Here is a 17,906-nt window from a genome sequence, read left to right as displayed (position 1 = left end):
ATGATAAAAGTATTTATATTTTAAATAAATTCATACTTAAATTTGTAAATTACTTTTTAATGTTAAGTTTCAGGTTTTATTTATTTGTGGGGTTAAAGCTAAGAACAGATGAGAGAGCTGTGAATGTGGAACCAATAGCGGCCTGTGTTTGGTTTATACGGACTGTTATTGCTGTAACACAAAGTGCATCCTCATAAACAAAATATATCCATAACTTAGCTTTTAAGTAAAAAAAAATAGCTATTTAGATGACAGATGACTTTGAAGGTGAACTTAGTGGGTTAGCTGAGAGCTTTAGCTAAACCAATGAAGGACAGGCAGCCAGTGACAGTGAGGATAAACGGTCCCCACCTTGGCTTTTGATCCTCTGTCCTCCTGAGCAAAGCTCAGAAACAAACAGGCAGACCGAGCAATGAGAAGCTGGTCAGCGGAAAGCAGTACAAACACCCAGCTGTTAGGTTGATGTGTGGAAGCTCGTCTGTACAAAGGGAGGAAACATGAGCAGCTGCAGACTGCTGCTGTCTCAGCTAAAGCTATGGACTTCAGGAGGAAACAAATGGAAACGGGGACTTAATAAAGGTGAGACACTGTCCTGTTGCCTTTATTGAAAGCTTTACCCTAGCTTTATTGGATACATTACTGAATAATTTTAATTTATCTCCAAGTAGGGTTATGAGTGCTAAAATCAAAAACAAAAACGAGATACATACATTTATTCAGATTTATCCAAACGTATAAGATATTTATTAAATGCACAATTAAAAAGTTACTGCGTAATTTAACCATCAGTACGTCAAAAGCTTATAACACCATATATATATACATAATATATAAATAGTTTTCTACGGTCCATAAAGTTATTTAAGCTGTAAGAGCATCATGAGATAGACCCTAACATCTGATTGGTTGAGCTCGACAGCAGCGTAGCCACAGACCAATCACGTTGCAGGAAACAGTGTAAGCTCCGCCCAACCGACTCTGATAGGTAAAGCTTATTGGAGGACAGAAAGGCGAAGGGAGGATGAGGAGAGTTTCTGGTTCACGTTAAAAAACAAAATACAAGCATGCTTTAAACATCTCATCAACATGTGAATATGTAGGTTATTAAAGTAAGAAAATTTTACTTTATATCTTTAAATTTGTTTGTGTTTAAAATGTACAGAAATATTTATTTTGAAGGTCAAAAGGAAATTAGATTTTATTGTCTGTTTGCTTGATTTATTTTTGTATAATTTATTTAATGACCTAATTATGTACCAAGGTGTAAAATGTCTGGCCCTTGTTTCCTCCTTGCTTCATCTACTTGTCATTTTGTAGGCACTGGTTGGAGCGGGAAGGCATTTTTGTCTACTTCCAGTTGCCCGAAGGTGTGTATCGTTGGAAGCGGTCCAGCAGGTTTCTACACGGCACAGCATCTAATCAAGGTGTGTACTTCCGGTTCTGATAATACAAAGCACTATCTGTAGCTCAGGTAGATAAACTCTGCCTTCATCAACTGAATATTTGATGAAGGAAGCTCGCTGTCCACAAGCGAAATCCTTGATCTCAGTTAGAATACTTGCATAAAAAAGGGTTGAAAAATAATTAATTTAAGAATTTTGTGCTGATATTAGCCCTTCATGGTCTGAATGCATACAACTGACTGGTTTACCTTGTTTCTCATTTGAACTGGTGACCTAATGACTTAGACACATTTCATTGCCGTATTATATACACAGAGTGTATACAAAATGAAATTTTTATGCGCACAGCTTTTCAACACTGAATGAACAGCTTAGTAGTGAAATGAACATTTCAATTTATAAAGTGCAGCAGTGATCAAAAATGTAAACAATGTAGGAGAGACATGGTGCAAAATGCATTGATGTGGAAGCTAGCAAACTTCTATGGAGCCTAACCAGTGACAGTGGAGTCTCTTTCTGTTTGCAGACCTGGAAAATGCTGTAAAACAATGAGTTGAATTCTATTTAAAGGGATTTGAAAATTTGCCTTGTAGTGCAAATAAGATATTGTGTGATTTAGAATCTCAATTTGTGACTTGATTAGAGTTTTCAACAGTTCAACAGTCTAATGGCAGCGGGGAAAAAGCAGATGCAGAATCTGCTGGACCTGCATCGAATGCTGTGAAGCCTCTTCCCAGAGGGCAGCAGGGAGAACAGTCCATGGTGGGGGTGTGAGGGGTCATTAATAGTGTTACGGGCTCGGGACACACAGTGCTGGGATATAATGTCTTTTATGGAAGGGGAGAGGAGCCCCACCACTCTTCTCACCTTCTTCTAGTCTGAGGTGCTGCAGCCTCCACACCACACAATGAGACAGCTGGTCAGAACGCTCTTTATGGTGCTTCTGTAGAAAGTGGTGAGGATGGGTGTGGGCAGGTGGACTCTCCTCATCATCCGCACAAAGTACAAGCGCTTTTGTGCCCTTTTGACCAGTGAGGTGGTGTTTACAGTCCAGGTGAGGGTGTCTGTGATGTGCACCCCCAGGAATTTGGTGCTGAGCTGTTGATGAGTAGTGGAGCGTGGTTAGGCCGGATCTTCTTGAAATCGATGATGATCTCCTTCATCTTCTCCACATTCAGGATCAGGCTCTAATCTCTGCACCAACCCACCAACTGCTCCCCCTCCTCTCTGTAGTCCAGGTCATTGTCGTCTCTAATGACTGAAGGCTACAATTGGTCGGGATATTTACATCAGTAGTGAGAAATTAATTCAAGGTTTTTGACCTTCAAAACGCAAAAGGAATTATAACAACAAACATACAAACAAATAGTTTACTGTACTGTAAATTTGGCCTCCATCATTACCTCTAAAGCCTAAATCTACCAATGTGTGACAGAGTGAAGTGGAAAGGCCAACATAGACGATTACAAGGTTTCCTGCATGTTAGACGACACACAAAAGACTCCCTGTTTTGGACAATTGCAGGATAGCTCACTGATTCGGGATTAACACAACTCCAAAGAATTGCAGTAATCCAAATGAGATGTGATTAAGGGATGGATTACTGTCAATGTAATGTAATGAAATCCCTCATGTTACTAAGGGTCAGGAGCCAGATAAAGCTAACCTTATTAACTGAGCTTAGCTCATCAAATCCATGTAAAGACACTATTTTTGCTTCTGTCCAATTAGTGTTTTTATGTTTTAGTAGAAAATCAGAACAGTATTGTTGCTGTGGGCTGGAATAAGTAAATAATCTGGATGTCATCATCAAAAGATGTAATCCAGTTGTAAAATTCTAGAAATCAAACCAGGTGGAGGACTTAAATACTTTTACAGTAGGAGATGTTTGTATCTGGAAGAAATAAAAATAGTTAATAAAATAGTTTGATTCCAGAGGGAAATTACTTTTGTTACACGCTCCAGTTACAGTTATATATATATATATATATATATATATATATATATATATATATATATATATATGCATATGTAAAACTAAATCCAAGTAAAGTGATACGTGGCGTGCAAAAATAGTGCATAAATGTCAATTACAGGGGGGACACTCTGCCACGGTGGTCAGAGTGTCCAGCTGCTCCCACACAACATCACCGGCGGGGGAGCAGCTGGACACTCTGACCACCGTGACAGAGTGTCCAGTTTTTTAAAGCGTGCCATTAAAACAAATAATTAATCCATTTGGTAATAGTATCAAATTATTGCCTAAAATAATGGTACACAGACTCTAAAACAAACTATTTACTAAAATAATAACCTGCCCACAGCATTAAATAAAACAAACCTAATGCAATTTTCCTATTGTACATTCAATTGCTGTTATACTTTTACATGTTTCTCAAATCCAATGAATATGTGCAAAAAATATTTTTTTTCTATATTCCAAAAAAAATTTTATTTGCAAGTATAAATTTACTAAAAGAATCGGGTGATTATTCAATTTCTAACAAATTAATAGTTTCAGCCCTTAATTTAACATAAAGTGTAGAGAAACTTTTCCTCAGACAAATAAAGCTATGGTGGCATATGTAAAAAAAAAAAAAAAAAAAATCCAACACTTTGCTAGAGATGCTGTAGATCTGCATCTGGTTGATTAAAGACAATCTCTAGCTGTCTAGAAAGTCCATTATCTTCCAAACTCTTACAAAATGGGATTCTCATTAACTTAAATTATATGCAAATGATAGAAGCCGTAATAAAACAGTTTCAAACTGTCCTTAGGAGTAATAAATATTTATACCAGCAGATGCATAAAAAAAAAAGAGGTCAGAGGAAATGGAGCATTTATAGTAAACTGGTAATGATAACTCCAGCAGACGTGTCAAGCCTTAAATACTTCATTATCTTTTACAATCTGTCAAACTAGAACAGGAAATGACGTGCTGTCATGTTTCAGTCACCAGCTTTATTCTGATGCATTCTCAGCTTTAAGATGAAAATGCTTGATTGCTTTCATTGTATTTTACCTTCTACTAATGATTTCACTTCACTTCTGGTAAATTTGAGTGATGAACTCCTTATGAGCAGCAGACAACCACTAGATATAAATGTCTCTTTACAGACATTGACTTCATAGATGCTCAGAAATATGTGAGCAAACAGAAATCTGACTTTTCTTTCACCTTCAGCAGAGATGCGAGCACATTGTTCTGCGGCTGTTAAAAGGCTCTTCCAAAGGACGTAATCTGAACTCCTGCGGTCGCTCAGACGCCGTGTTTTTAGAACCCCAGAGATAAAAAGACACTTTAATTTTGAAATTGTTGCATATTTGTTTCTCTTTCTCTGTTGAAGTGCAACATGTCAGCTCCTGCTGGTAATATCTTTATCTCTGCTTTGTTTTGGAACAGTGTCTCTCTCAAAGGACATAAACAACCGATTATGAGGGAGGAAAACGTTTCTTTTTTTTTTATTATTATGCAATGATAGTCTGGGGACTTTCCTTTGAGCAAAGCTGTCAGTAAGGAGACAGGAAGTGAGCCAGAGGCGGGTGGACTGACAGACTAATAGGGATCCTGAAGCAGAACCATCCAAATAGGGGCCTGTAAAGATTTTTTAGTTCCTCCTCCAGTTGTTTCCGGTTCAGTTATAGAGCCTTTATGAATCAAATTGTTTGTTTTCCTTTCTTCCATCTGATTTTTTAATTTTCATCATCCTCCATTTCCTTTTGTCTTTATGCACCTGCATTAGCAGTGAAAATCCAGTATAACCTGTGATTAAAAGGTCTAAACCCTGGAAACCGACTTCTTAGCCTACATCAACATCCGAGTCCATAAAGAGATTAAAAACAGTGATATAAAGCGTTCATCTCAGGTCGGTGTTTTGCCTTTTATGTTTTTAAAAGCCACAGAGCTTCACTTTAAACATATGCAGGAAAATTTTAAACTTATTGCATTCTTAGTACTGGAAAGAAATGAGAAAATGGAATCAGGGTAACTATTGGATATAGGAAGACATCCTCTATTACGATTTGATAGCTAAGGAAACTAGGAAACAGCTGCATTCAAGATCAACAGTCGGATATAAGAATAGGACCTAAGGTCCATGCTTCCTTTAAAAAACACTTCAATATTTCACTTATGTTAGTTTTTTTTAACAGAAGATAAGAACTGGAACATGACTGCAATAAAAAGTTAAATAGATGGCATCTTCTCACCTTTAGTCAAGGGTCCGTCCAAGTGTCTCCAACTCGACATATTTTTTACGTGATTAGGTCTTAGTTCTCAGAGCAGACAGGGCATTTTTAGCCATCTTTTGTTAAATTTCCTCTCGGCAACAGAAAGAGGAATCTTTCGACGTTCAAACACAGTCAGTCTCTTAGTATGAAGTTGTTTTAAAGGGATTAACTTTTAATTCATGACAAAAATCCCATGAAAGTCACCTGTATTGGTAAAGGATTTGGACCAAATTTTGGATTTAGCCTCTTAGGAGAAAATATGTTATTATGAATGTTTGTTATCAATTCAATTCAGTTTATTTCTATAGCACCAATCTTAACACATGTCATCTCAAGGCGCTTTACAATTCAACCAGATCATACAGTCACATTTATTCAAAGTTTTCTGTCTAAGGAAAACCAGTTGATTGCATCGACTCATTGACTCGAAGGGAATCCCCCACACTAAGCATGCTTGTTGCGACAGTGGAGAGAAAAAACTCCCTTTTAACAGGAAGGAACCTCTAGCAGAACCAGACTCAGTGTGAGCGGCCATTACTGTAAGAGTAAAGGCATCTGAATAAATGGACCCAACAGTCTGCAAAGGTAGATGATGTCATCCACAGAAAAGTAGTAGCGATCATACAGGCAACTATTTCTCTAATCCTTCAACAGAGAAAAAGTCCATTAGGCCTTTCTGTCAAACTATAAACAACAAATAACTTAAAAAATATATTGAACAGTAACAATATCCCCATTGAAAACTATAAAGTTAATAATCCAATCCAGTCCAATCCAACTTTATCTATATAGCACATTAAAACAAATCAATAGTTAGGTACAAAAGCAGAAATACCATAAAATGCACTAAGGATGAAAAATGTTAAAAGAACTAGAAAATATTTATAAGATAAATAAAACATAAAATCAACCAACATCCCTTTTAGTATTAAATGCTAGAGAGAAAAGATGAGACTTTAAAAATTGTCAAAGAGGAAGCATGACTGATATGGGGGGGGGGCAATACCATTTAAAGACCTAAAACAAAATAAAGGAATTTTAACTTGAATCGTAATATTAACTGGCAGCCAGTGAAGTGAACTTATAACTGGAGAGAAATGCTCAAACTTACGCGCCTCAGTTAAAAGTTGTTCAGCAGCATTTTGAACTGTCTGCAGACAGGAAATTTAAGACCCACTAACACCAAAATAAAGTGCATTACTGTAATCCAGCCGGGGGATCAGAAAAGTGTGGATCACTGTCTCAAAGTGTGCTTTTCTCAGCATTTACTTTATTTTCGCCAGCTGCTGCTGCTGCTGAAAAGAACCCCGATGTGACAACCTGTTGAGGTTAATTTAACTGTCTATTTTGAAGCCTACATTTGTGGCTTTACAAAGTGATCTAGATAGCGTAGATGTAAATGTATCACTTCCTTCTCTTTCTCATTGATATGTAAAAAGTTTAAAGCCATTCATGCTTTTACATTATTCTATCATTTCAAAGGAGATTCAACAGAGCTTGTTTGTTTTTTCCACCTCAGTTGGGCATAGATTTGACTTTTGTCTGCATAGAAGTGAAAAGAGACCCTATGCTTCCTAAGAATGGGTCCAAGTAGGAGAAGATAAAGAGTAAAAAGAAGAGGGCCAAGACTAAGCCCTGAGGAACTCCATAAAGTCAGGTCTGAAATTGCATCATATGTGTACATCCACTGTGAGAGATATAGTCTGAAAACAACAATAAATAAATAAAAAACAGTCCAGAAATCACAATATATGATTTTTTTTTTACTTTCAAATACATGAACGTTTGAGGACACAGAATTTCCCAGACTGACACAAAATGTAAGATCATTCAGATTGGACCAGAACCGCTGCAGTGCTGTTCCTCTGATCCCCCCCCCCCCAATGCTCTAAATGAGATAAATTATGATCCACTAAGGGTTACCAAAATAATAGTAAAATAATGAAAGCGTTTACTAGATAACAATATATCTTTGTGCATTTAAATGTAGGCTGATAGTAAATACCACAACATGCAGATAAAGGAAAAGAATCACTGATAACGCAGTGGTTTCTAAATAGTGGCTGCACCAGGATGGAGTTAGCCTTTGCTGCTAGCCTTGTCGGGAGCAGGATAGGTGTACAGAATAAATCACCATGGTAACTGATGTGTTACTGCTTTGTGAGGCTCAATCAGGCCCAGGTATGCAGAAAATCCTGACTAAATCCCTTATCTTGGTTTCTTCAAACAGGCCTCATTATTCCGATCATGTTTGATGGATAATTTTCTATATCATAATAATAATAAAGCATATTTTTGCTTTTTTTTTCATGCTTGATTTTTTAATTTGTTTTTATTTTATCTTCATTGATTCTCAAGAAAGTATAATTTTTTTTAAAAAGCGCAGTCCTCCACATCACACCATTTGAAACAAGGGCGTGTAAGCCATTGTATTATTATAGTCTAAAACAAAAATACAACCTCATTTTACTGTTAAAGATTATAAAGCAAGAAGTAAAAAGTGTGAAAGATGAAACAAAAAAAAAACAATGAAAAACATAGTATAAAATAATTATGAAATATGGCTGTCATAAGGAAGTGAATTGTCAAGAAATGTAGTCAAGTTATGTCTCTAAAAATTAAATCAGATCTTTTAAGTTTTACCCAAATCTGCCACCACTGAAAGAAATCGATCAGTCTTGTTATTGAGACAGGCTGTTATTCTTTCATATGACACATGTTGTAAATCAAATCGATCCAGTCGTCTAAATTTGTCTGGTGATAACCATATTCTCGTAATGTTTTTCTTACTTGCTGTTAATAAAATTTTCATCAAGTATGTATTTCTTTTTGAAACTTCTTGAGGAATTATACCAAAATACATAAGCCTGATTTCTATAGGAATGTTCTGCTTAAAAGATGTCTTGCAAGGCCCTATTTATCTCTTTCCATTTGTCCTTTTATAGTTGGGCAGTCCAAAAACACATGATGAGGATTTGTGTTTTGATTTCTGCATTTTCTCCAACTAGCCCTCCATTGCAGAGATATATTATATGTCCATTGGTATCTCCACAGTCCTCCTCCCACAGTCTGAAAACATGACTGTGAGGTTAATTGGCTTTTCTAAATTCCCCTTAGGTGCGAGTGTGAATGGTTGTTTGTGTCTGTGTTGCCCTGGGATGGACTGGTGACCTGTCAAGGGTGGACCCCGCCTCTCACCCATAGACAGCTGGAGATAGGCACCAGCACCCCTCACGACCCCAACTGGGATTAAGAGTGACAGAAAATGGATGGATGGATGATATTTCTACATTATTGTCCATCCCTCCTCTGTTATTGTTAAATTGCCCCCCTCTCTCTCATTTTGCTTTAATATGTAGGGTTGAATTGTTTTTTTAGATCTATTAGGGTTTTATAAATAAATGACATATTTTTCACTTTAAGTTTTCATGCTTGATTTTTTTCAATCTGGTTTCTCTCTCAGGCTCGTCAGGATGTTGAGGTGGACATTTACGAGCGACTGCCCGTCCCCTTCGGCCTTGTCAGGTTCGGAGTGGCCCCTGATCACCCTGAAGTCAAGGTGCACCCGCTGATGCTCACCACACAGCAGAAGATCACATTATTGATTAGTAATGATAAATGAGAAGTAGAAGAAAAAAGTTAAAGTTATTGGTCAGTTTTTATTAAAGAAGTAGCCAAGAACATTGCAGTAACCCTGAGTCGGGGGTGCAGGAACAATTAGTCTACAAATCTGGAATTTCTGAAGATACTTACAAGGAGAATAAATAAATAAAATAAATCAGTAAAAAGGTGTTAATTGCTGTTTGCAGGGCTATACAAGGATGCAGAAAATTACTTTTCTGTCTATAAATGTCAGAAAAATCAGAAACCATTACATGCACAGCATTTTAAAACCATTGTGAAAGGTTTTAAGAGCAAATAAACATCTCTTTGTAGTTTATGACGAAGGTAAGGTGTCAGCAAAAAAACACACAACAAGCGTGTTGTTGCAAACCTGCTGACAGCCTGAAGGTAGTTAGACTGGCTGAGTAGGAAAACCGCCACTAAGACAGCTGGGCAAGTTGATTAAAAACATCATGTGAGAGTTTTCACTTAATTACTTTTTGCATGGCGCATGATTCATTTACTACGGAGAGCAAAAAGAAACAAACCAAAGTGAAACCAGTTCTATTAAAACAGCAACTAATAGATACAAAAGCCTAAGTTTGCATAAGTAATCCTTATTCATAGTCAGGTATTTGCGGGGCCTCTAGTTTTGTCTTCTAGCTCCTGAGATTTCATATTTTATGATCTTATCTCAGAGCCTTGATCTGAACTTTGAGACGGTGCCAAACAGGAACTGCGGTCTGTTGCTTTATGGGACCTTTGAGCTCGCAGTCACGGCCAGTTGGCTCAACGTTAGATTTGCTTTGGTGTTTTTTTTTAGGTCATGTTGCTTTAAGAGTACCGTGCAGAGTGGTGCACTGATTGCAAAACATTTTACCATCCTATAGAACATACTTTATATTAAGCATTGAAGATGTAGCTTAGCATTGTCACAAATTGATATGAAGGAAACCCGGCGATCTAATCAGCAGGCTGAGCAGATGGGCTCCAAATTGTTTTCCTCTTGTGATTGCAATGCTTTCCTCTAAAGAGCAGTTAGCAAACATATTTACTTTACACCTACAGATTAGTGTAAATTGAATATATCTAAAGGACTACTTTGACACCTTTTTATGGGTTTTTCAGAATGTCATCAACACTTTTACCCAAACAGCCAAACATCCTCGCTGTAGCTTCTATGGCAACATAAATGTTGGGAAGGATGTGACGATCAGCGAACTGCAGCAGGCGTACCATGCCGTCGTACTGGTGAGAACACAGACTGTATGCAGGCGTGCAGAGATTCCTGATATCCAAACTTTTTTTTTTTACGTTTTTTTTTTTTTTTTGTGGCAGAGTTATGGAGCAGAGGGAAACAGGAGGATGGGGATCCCAGGTGAAGATCTGCCTGGTGTTTACTCAGCCAAAGACTTTGTTGGCTGGTATAACGGCTTACCCAGCTGTCGGGAGGTATGTAGAGCAGAAAAATACACATCTTTTCATGTAAATCAGATCTTATAAGCTGCTTTTTTTTTTTACTTTCTGGATTCCTCCTCCAGCTCAATCCAGACCTGAGCTGCGAAACAGCCGTCATTCTGGGACAAGGCAACGTGGCCTTGGATGTAGCCCGAATACTCCTCTCTCCTTTAGATATTTTAAAGGTGAGAAAGGATTTTTCTCCCTTTTTTTTAACTAGAAAAAATAAATAATATATTTTAAGTATCTTGTTAAATAGCCAAATCATCCCTTTTCTTTAATTTCCTTTGAGCGGTTGTAGATACCAATATAGAAGGGTTAGGGTCCTTCATAGATCCACTCTCTCTACCAGCTTTTCACATCTGAAGATTCACCCATTCTGTTTCCAGAAAGCTCCAGCTCAGTCAGATTAAAAGGAGATAAACAACAACTTTCAGCTCTACCTGCAGGTTCTCAGCTAGATTTAAGTTTAGACTTTGACTAGACCGTTCTACCGCAGGAATTTGCTTTGATCTAGGCCCTGCAGCAGAATGGATTTGGAAGGTGTCAGAGGGGAGGAAGTCATGAGTATAAATGCATGCTGGAGTTTTCTACATTTTTGCTCATAAAAAAAAAAAAAGAAGTAGAAAACCATGAATCATTTTTCTTTAAAAGCCACAATTATGAGATATCCTATGATGCATGCATTCATAGAATGTGGTTTTTATGAAACTAAGTGAGAAAATGTTTAAAGACAACCAATGCTTTTGCAAGGCGCTTCATTTAGGCGCTTTAATTCAATGTTTTTCAAATGAAAATCTTAATAAACCCTTAAAAATGTTCTATTAGGCAGAGTCATATGAAGGAACCTGATGATGTCAGTGATGGTATTAAAACACCTTTAGATTATGTCAGGAACACAGTGCTATTTATGTGTTTTACCATCTGATAGATATTTTTTTCTTTTTCAGAAAACTGACATTACCCAGCCGGCGCTGGAAGCTCTTGCAGAGAGTCGGGTTCAGAAGGTGCTGATAGTTGGAAGGAGGGGACCCATGCAGGTCGCTTGCACAATTAAGGTGTGTATCATCAGAAAGAGGGGTGGGGGCGGGGGGACAGGACTTTATCAAGAAGACAGATCTTTGTGTTGCACTGAAAGCCAAGCTAACCCTGGTGTTTGACCTACTCTTCTTTACAGCGTTGCACCAGAAGTTGACATTTTCAGACTTCTGTAGATTTGCTCTTTCACTATACTACAGCTTTCTAAGTTGGCTTCCTTATATGCTTGCTAGCATGAAAAGTTCATAAGTAACCCTGACCTCCAAAGACTGACCCCCCTGTCTTTATGGGTTTCCACTTATTGGAATAATTTCTGATTATAGATTGATAGATTATAGCAGATTAGGAAATGATCTCATCCTTCTCAGAATAACAGGGATGAATCATCGCTGTCGTCTTCTATATTTGGGGTTGTGTAAACTTCAAACCAAAACTTTAGCTCACGTATATGTTTAGTTAGCATCATCTGGTTTTTTTCTATTCCCTATAATTAATGTAGAAGATGTAATTTAGGAAATGGTTTTTATGCTTTGCTTCTTCTTTTTTGGCTGAATTGTGCCGAATAAACATAATTGTTTGCTGAGTTTTGTTGTAATTGCTTCTCTGAGCTTCAAAAATAAAGAGTCTGGTTTAAACACAGTGAAGTGAAATTCCAACACTAAATATCGGCCAAATATCCTGATGTCATCACTTATAATTGAAGTAGATAATTTTACTTCAAAAAGATGCATGAAGACAATAAATCAGAGGAACCTGGGGAAAAGCTGCAGCCTGGGTTTATTTCTGGGTTTCTGTTCAAAAGCAGGTTGTTTTTGTTTAAAGCTGCTGATGTAGCTTTGAAAACAGATTCTTGTGGTATCTGACTTCCTCACCTCGTCTACAGGAGCTCAGAGAAATGGTGAACCTGCCAGGAACCAGGCCTGAGATGCTGGCAGCTGATTTTGAAGGCATCCCTGAAGCCCTTAAAGGTCAGAGGCAGATAAAGGCTTTTTCATACCAAGTCTGACTCAAGATTTACAGATAATTTCTTTTTTTACCATCTCAGTTCCCATCACCTGAACAGAAAACATGCGAGTTCATGAGAAAATCTGCGTTTGACTAATGCAGAACATTGAGCCGACATATAAGAGGAAGAGATGCATGTTGTGGTTAACAGTTTAAGCTCAGTATGTGGAGGCCTATGGCCCGTATACTGAGCTGAACGGAAACTGCTGATCGGTTCAGATCGCTTCTGACGTACAGAGAGCTCAGAGCAGGCAGCAGATAATGCTGCTCTGCCGTTCTGCAGCTGACCTTCTGGCCAACAGCTTTTAGCCTTGATGGAGACGCGGCATTGACAAGAGCGATTGCTAAAAACAGTCTCCTTGGGTTCGGCCTCAGGCGGCTTCTCAGAACCTCGACCCTGTAAATAGTTCAGCTTATAAACAGCAAGGGATGATTTTTAGAAGCTGCTGTCTGGTAGCTGTTTGTGCTGCACCTGCACAGGATATTGAAAAAAAAAAAGGAAATTAAAATAGAAATTAGTAAAAACAGAGCTGAGAGGCTATAGTTTGTGCACCCAATCCAGTGATTCTCTCTGCTGTCCTCTCTGCACTTTCTACTTCTCCTTCCACCTCAATCAGAGCATTAAGGTCCATGAATGGACGCTCCTTGGTCCAGACTATAAAGATGAACTTTATTGGTGGTTCTTTCAAGCTGAGCATCAACCTGCATAACTGACATTTAAATCTCTTTTTATTCTTTATTTTTCCTGTTTTTACTCTGCAAACTGGTTATTTTATATAATTGGTTTATAGTTATTTAATTTGGTTGTTTTACTGGAGGTTCATATTTAATGTGGATTATATGTCGACTAGGGTTTAACGTCATTTGAATTTAAAAGATTCCTTTTCTGATTCCTTTTTTCGATTCGGTTGAAAAGAAGAGTTTCCATGTGAATTAGCTGCTAACTAGAATTCTGTCTGGATTTAGATCTGGTTTAGGGCTGTAACTAAGGATTATTTTGCAAATCGAATAATCTGACGTTTATTTTTTCGATTAAAGGTATGGTGGAGGATTTACTCTAGATTTTGAAAAGACCTGCCCTCTGCACTTTAAAAAAATGTTCACATGCACAACCACGTACCTGCTCCCAAAAGGGAACGCCCATTAAACTCGTGCGAGAGCGTGCACAAGCACATTTCTCCTCGTGCACGCTCTGTTTAAAGGTTGTTGTTTGCATCGCTCATACAAGCTTACTTTCCAAAACAAGATTTGCATTCTTTCCACTATGTCAGACTCACCACCGGTAAGTGAAAATGGGGATGAGCATGTAGGACGGCCTTACGTAAACACATCACCAGAATGATTGACAATTAGAAGGAGCATTTATGGTGATGACCCTCCGGGAAAAAGAACATCCTCCACTTTACCTTTAATAATCGGACAGCAAAAGGTTCCTTAAAGAAGACTTTTTGCTAAATTTAACCAGATAACACTAAACTTTTATAGTTTTTTTAGCATATTGACAGACGAAAAACATTTTTATCTTAAATTAAAAATGTTTAAATTTTTTTTTTTTTTTTTTTTTTTACAATTTTGGTATAATTGGTATAAAAAGGGAATCTACATTTTAACAGGGAAGCAGCCACTCAAAGATGAGGCTCTCATTCTGACTCTGGCAGTGATTAATCATGTTGGCTATTTGCCGTCCTTTGCACATCATCATCCTGTCCCCAGGGTCCCAGGAAGCTGACTGGTCATAACTTTATTGAACTTTAAGCCACACTTTCTAATGCTGCATCACAGATGGTTGCCTACAGTGCTACAGATTCTCCTTCGCTGATATTAGGCAGCCCTCTCTCTGTGGTTGAATCTAGGAAACTAAAATAAAGAAAATTTAACGATTCCAGGGGAACTGAAAGGTTAGAACCGGTTCTGATCAATCAGGTCTTGATGTCCATCTCTGATATTTTCTCTAACATTTTTGCACATGAAGAGACTGAATCTTTGGTTAATTTTTCTTTTGATGAGCTGGAAAACAGCCGTGAATATCAAACCATTTTCTAACCAAAGATTCTCCACTGAACGTCAGCCTAGCCATGGATCAGGTCTTTCTTCCATAATATTGTTTCTAAAGCACTTTAAGGACTTTTTGCTGCCTTTAGCAGTTTTTTTTTTTTTTTGCAGAACTTTCCAACTTTTACCTCCATCCATTAACTCCCACCAGCATCCCTGCCTTTGCTGAGGAGAATAATGCAGCCACCACCATGCTTCATTGCAGAGTTGCTGCACCTTGACATATCGTTCCGTTTGTTCTCTTTTCTTTTCTTATCCTACATAACATGTGGTCAACTGCGCACCATTTTAAATCATGCAGCTGTTCACATCCATCTATTTTTAGCCCTGAAACTTTATCTGATTAACGTGAAAAAAATACCAGCTAAGAAAATCATTTTTCTAGCCTGAAGATCAGTATTGTACATATGAAGAGTAAACAAACATGCTGAGCTTCTCAGACCTGATCAGTAAATATTTTGGTGAATAACTTAAAGCTTAAAGTTGGTTTCTGCCGTCCCAGATGTAGCGAGGCCCAGAAAGCGTCTCACCGAGCTGCTGCTGAAGACAGCTCTAGAGGCACCGGGAGATAAGGAGCTGGAGAGGCGCAAAAACGCCACCAAGGTGTGGGGTTTCCGATTCTACCGGAGCCCCACAGAAATCCTGTCTGAGCCGAACCTCAACAGAACATCAGGTATTCGACTTGCAGTCAACAGGCTTGAGGTGAGCAGAAGGTTTGTTTTCAGAACCTTAGATGACCCTGTAAGGGTTCCTACTTCAGATCAATGCTTCTCTTGCTTCAGGGTTCTGGAGATGGAGCTCAGGCTGTTCTTACAGGAGAGGTGGAAGATGTCTCCTGTGGTTTGGTCATCAGCAGCATCGGCTACAGGAGCCTCCCCATCGATTCCACGGTGCCCTTTGACCCCCATAGAGCCATCGTGCCAAACTCACTAGGCCGGGTTCCCCAGGCTGCAGGTTTGTCACAGACTCCTAAAAAAACAAAAATCCTTTAATAAGAGCCGCCTCATACCTCAGTCTGTCTCCTCAGGTTTATATTGCAGCGGCTGGCTGAAAACAGGCCCCACCGGTGTGATAGCCACCACTATGAACAACAGCTTTGACACGGCTCGATCCCTGCTGGAGGACATGGAGTCTGGAACATTGGACGTGTCTCCTGCCAGAACCGGATCGCAGGTCGTCAGCCGTCTGCTGGAGGAGAGAGGTACCTTCATCCCCTGTTAGCTTTCACACTGATAGCACCATATTGATCAAATGCAGAGATGAACAACAGCTCAGAACCATGCAAACTTCAATAGAAGGAAAGTGAGGTATTAAAGAAACATATAGAATATTGTTTTCACTCCTGATGTTCTACAAAAAAGAAAAAAAAATGATATTTCTCTTCTTGCACAATAAAATTGAAATAAAATTATATGTTACATCAATAATAAAATCAAATGATTGATGCAATATGTGTGATTCAGCTGCTCCATGCATTCCTGGACGCACTAGGAAATCAACCAGAGGTCTAGTCTCTGCCAAACAACAGAGGCTACTTTCTCTCAGCTCGTATTAAGGGCTACCATCCTGCTAGCCAAGAGTCTAAAGTCTGCTCTGTTTTGATTGACCTAAAAGGCCCCGCTCCCACCTTTATGTTAAAAGACTATTTTAAGCTGAACATCCGGTTGAATTGCTGCAGCTGCTCAGCGTTTGTGCTTTTCTGCATTTAGGAGTGAAACCAGTGACTTTCTCTGACTGGGAGAAGATCGACAGCTTGGAGACGAAGAGGGGCGACGCTTGTGGAAAACCGAGAGAGAAACTACTGACGGTGGAGGAAATGCTGACAGCGGCCCGGACGTGACCAGAACCAGCAGGGGGGGGGTCCGGGAGGATGGAGAGGCTGCACAGGTTCCAGGATCAGCGGGGACCATTTTCATACGATACAAGAAGGACTTTGGAAGCAGGCTGAATTTAAAGCGTCATCAATTAAACTGTTTCATACTTTAGAATATTTGCAGGAGGTGTAGAAACGTAAAAAAACACAGTAAGCAGCTCAGCATCTGTTTTTACCACAAATATTCACTGTTTGAGATAGATATGTTTATAACTGACTGGATTATATTTAAGAGCAAAGAGTCCCACCATGAGGAACCCCTAAAGAAGGGAACCTCCAAACTAGCATTATTAAAACCTCAGGTTTTAATAAAACTAAATCGTTGTTGTTCTGATGGTACCTTTGAAGGTTTATGTTGTTAAAACTGCAGTGCTTTGCAAAAGTATTCCAACCCCTTCAGTGTGTTTGTGATAAAGTGACTTCTAATGAGAAGTTGGCTGCACTGGTTTTATGACACTTTAGATTTTTATTAGTTGGAAAGTTTTGCATTAGTTCCTTCCTGCATGTGTTTGTCCATCGGATGAGAGGAGAACCTTTGGGTTATGGATGGAGTTTAAACCCGCTGTGGGCCATGGAGGTTCCTCAGAGGGAGCTGTGGACAGGAAAGTTGGTCCCTGTGACTCTGAAACTCTGCATGTTTCCCTTTGCTGATTCTAACCTGCAAGCAAATGATTTTCCTTCCGCTTTGAAATTCAACTCATTTGTTTTTCTATCATATTAAATCCCAGCACAGATTAAGGTTTGTGATACTGATGCGGTAAAATGTAAAAAAAAAAAAAATCTGAAAGGGTTTGACTATACATTTGCAAGGCTCTGCGTGTTTCTGAGAAGTTTGATGTTTGTGTCGGTTGTAACCTGAGTTTGGACCCAATCAGGAAATACAATCTAGAACTGAACCTCTATTTTTTTTTCTTTAGTAATTTGATTCTGGTTTTCTTCCTGTTTAATCTCTGATTTCATCGTTTGTGAAAACTAATAATGTGCTTTTGTTCTATCTGGATTTTTTTACATTTTGCAATTAAAGGACTCAAATGAAATGATAAATCATTTGAGTGGTGTTGTGTTTACTAATACTGGAGACAATTCATTATTTATTAGATTTATTATTCACATGAGTGTCTGGCTGCTCTTGTTTAGTTCAGAATCTTTACTTTTTTCTCCAAAGGTGATTAACCTTCAGGTTAACTCTGCCCTCTGCTGGATGACTTGTTTCAAGTCCCAAGGAGATTTTTCTTTTATTAAA

The 17,906-nt window shown here is 38.5% G+C and overlaps 1 protein-coding gene across 1 annotated transcript; it reads left to right on the top strand.

Moving 5' to 3' along the window:
- Positions 1–165: 165 nt before the first annotated feature.
- On the top strand, positions 166–17,707 carry fdxr (ferredoxin reductase). Its single transcript, XM_038299330.1, has 12 exons — positions 166–579; positions 1,318–1,424; positions 9,098–9,193; positions 10,366–10,488; positions 10,576–10,689; positions 10,779–10,880; positions 11,646–11,753; positions 12,617–12,701; positions 15,293–15,492; positions 15,573–15,744; positions 15,818–15,991; positions 16,500–17,707. The coding sequence occupies exons 1-12, from the start codon at positions 498–500 to the stop codon at positions 16,628–16,630; spliced, it is 1,494 nt and encodes a 497-aa protein (XP_038155258.1). The 5' UTR covers positions 166–497; the 3' UTR covers positions 16,631–17,707.
- Positions 17,708–17,906: the final 199 nt, after the last annotated feature.

This window comes from Cyprinodon tularosa, unplaced genomic scaffold, assembly GCF_016077235.1.
Source record: "Cyprinodon tularosa strain WSP-4 unplaced genomic scaffold, ASM1607723v1 ctg424, whole genome shotgun sequence".
NCBI lineage: Eukaryota > Metazoa > Chordata > Actinopteri > Cyprinodontiformes > Cyprinodontidae > Cyprinodon > Cyprinodon tularosa.
The sequence above is the reverse complement of the archived record's forward strand: the minus strand, read 5'-3'. Positions and strand labels throughout refer to the sequence as shown.

Excerpts from the sequence above, each read along its gene's own strand:
- fdxr (XM_038299330.1), top strand. The coding sequence starts at position 498 with ATGAGCAGCTGCAGACTGCTGCTGTCTCAGCTAAAGCTATGGACTTCA. Across the intron at positions 1,425-9,097 it reads CGGCACAGCATCTAATCAAG|GCTCGTCAGGATGTTGAGGT; the intron begins GTGTGTACTTCC and ends TTTCTCTCTCAG. Across the intron at positions 10,881-11,645 it reads CTCCTTTAGATATTTTAAAG|AAAACTGACATTACCCAGCC; the intron begins GTGAGAAAGGAT and ends TTTCTTTTTCAG.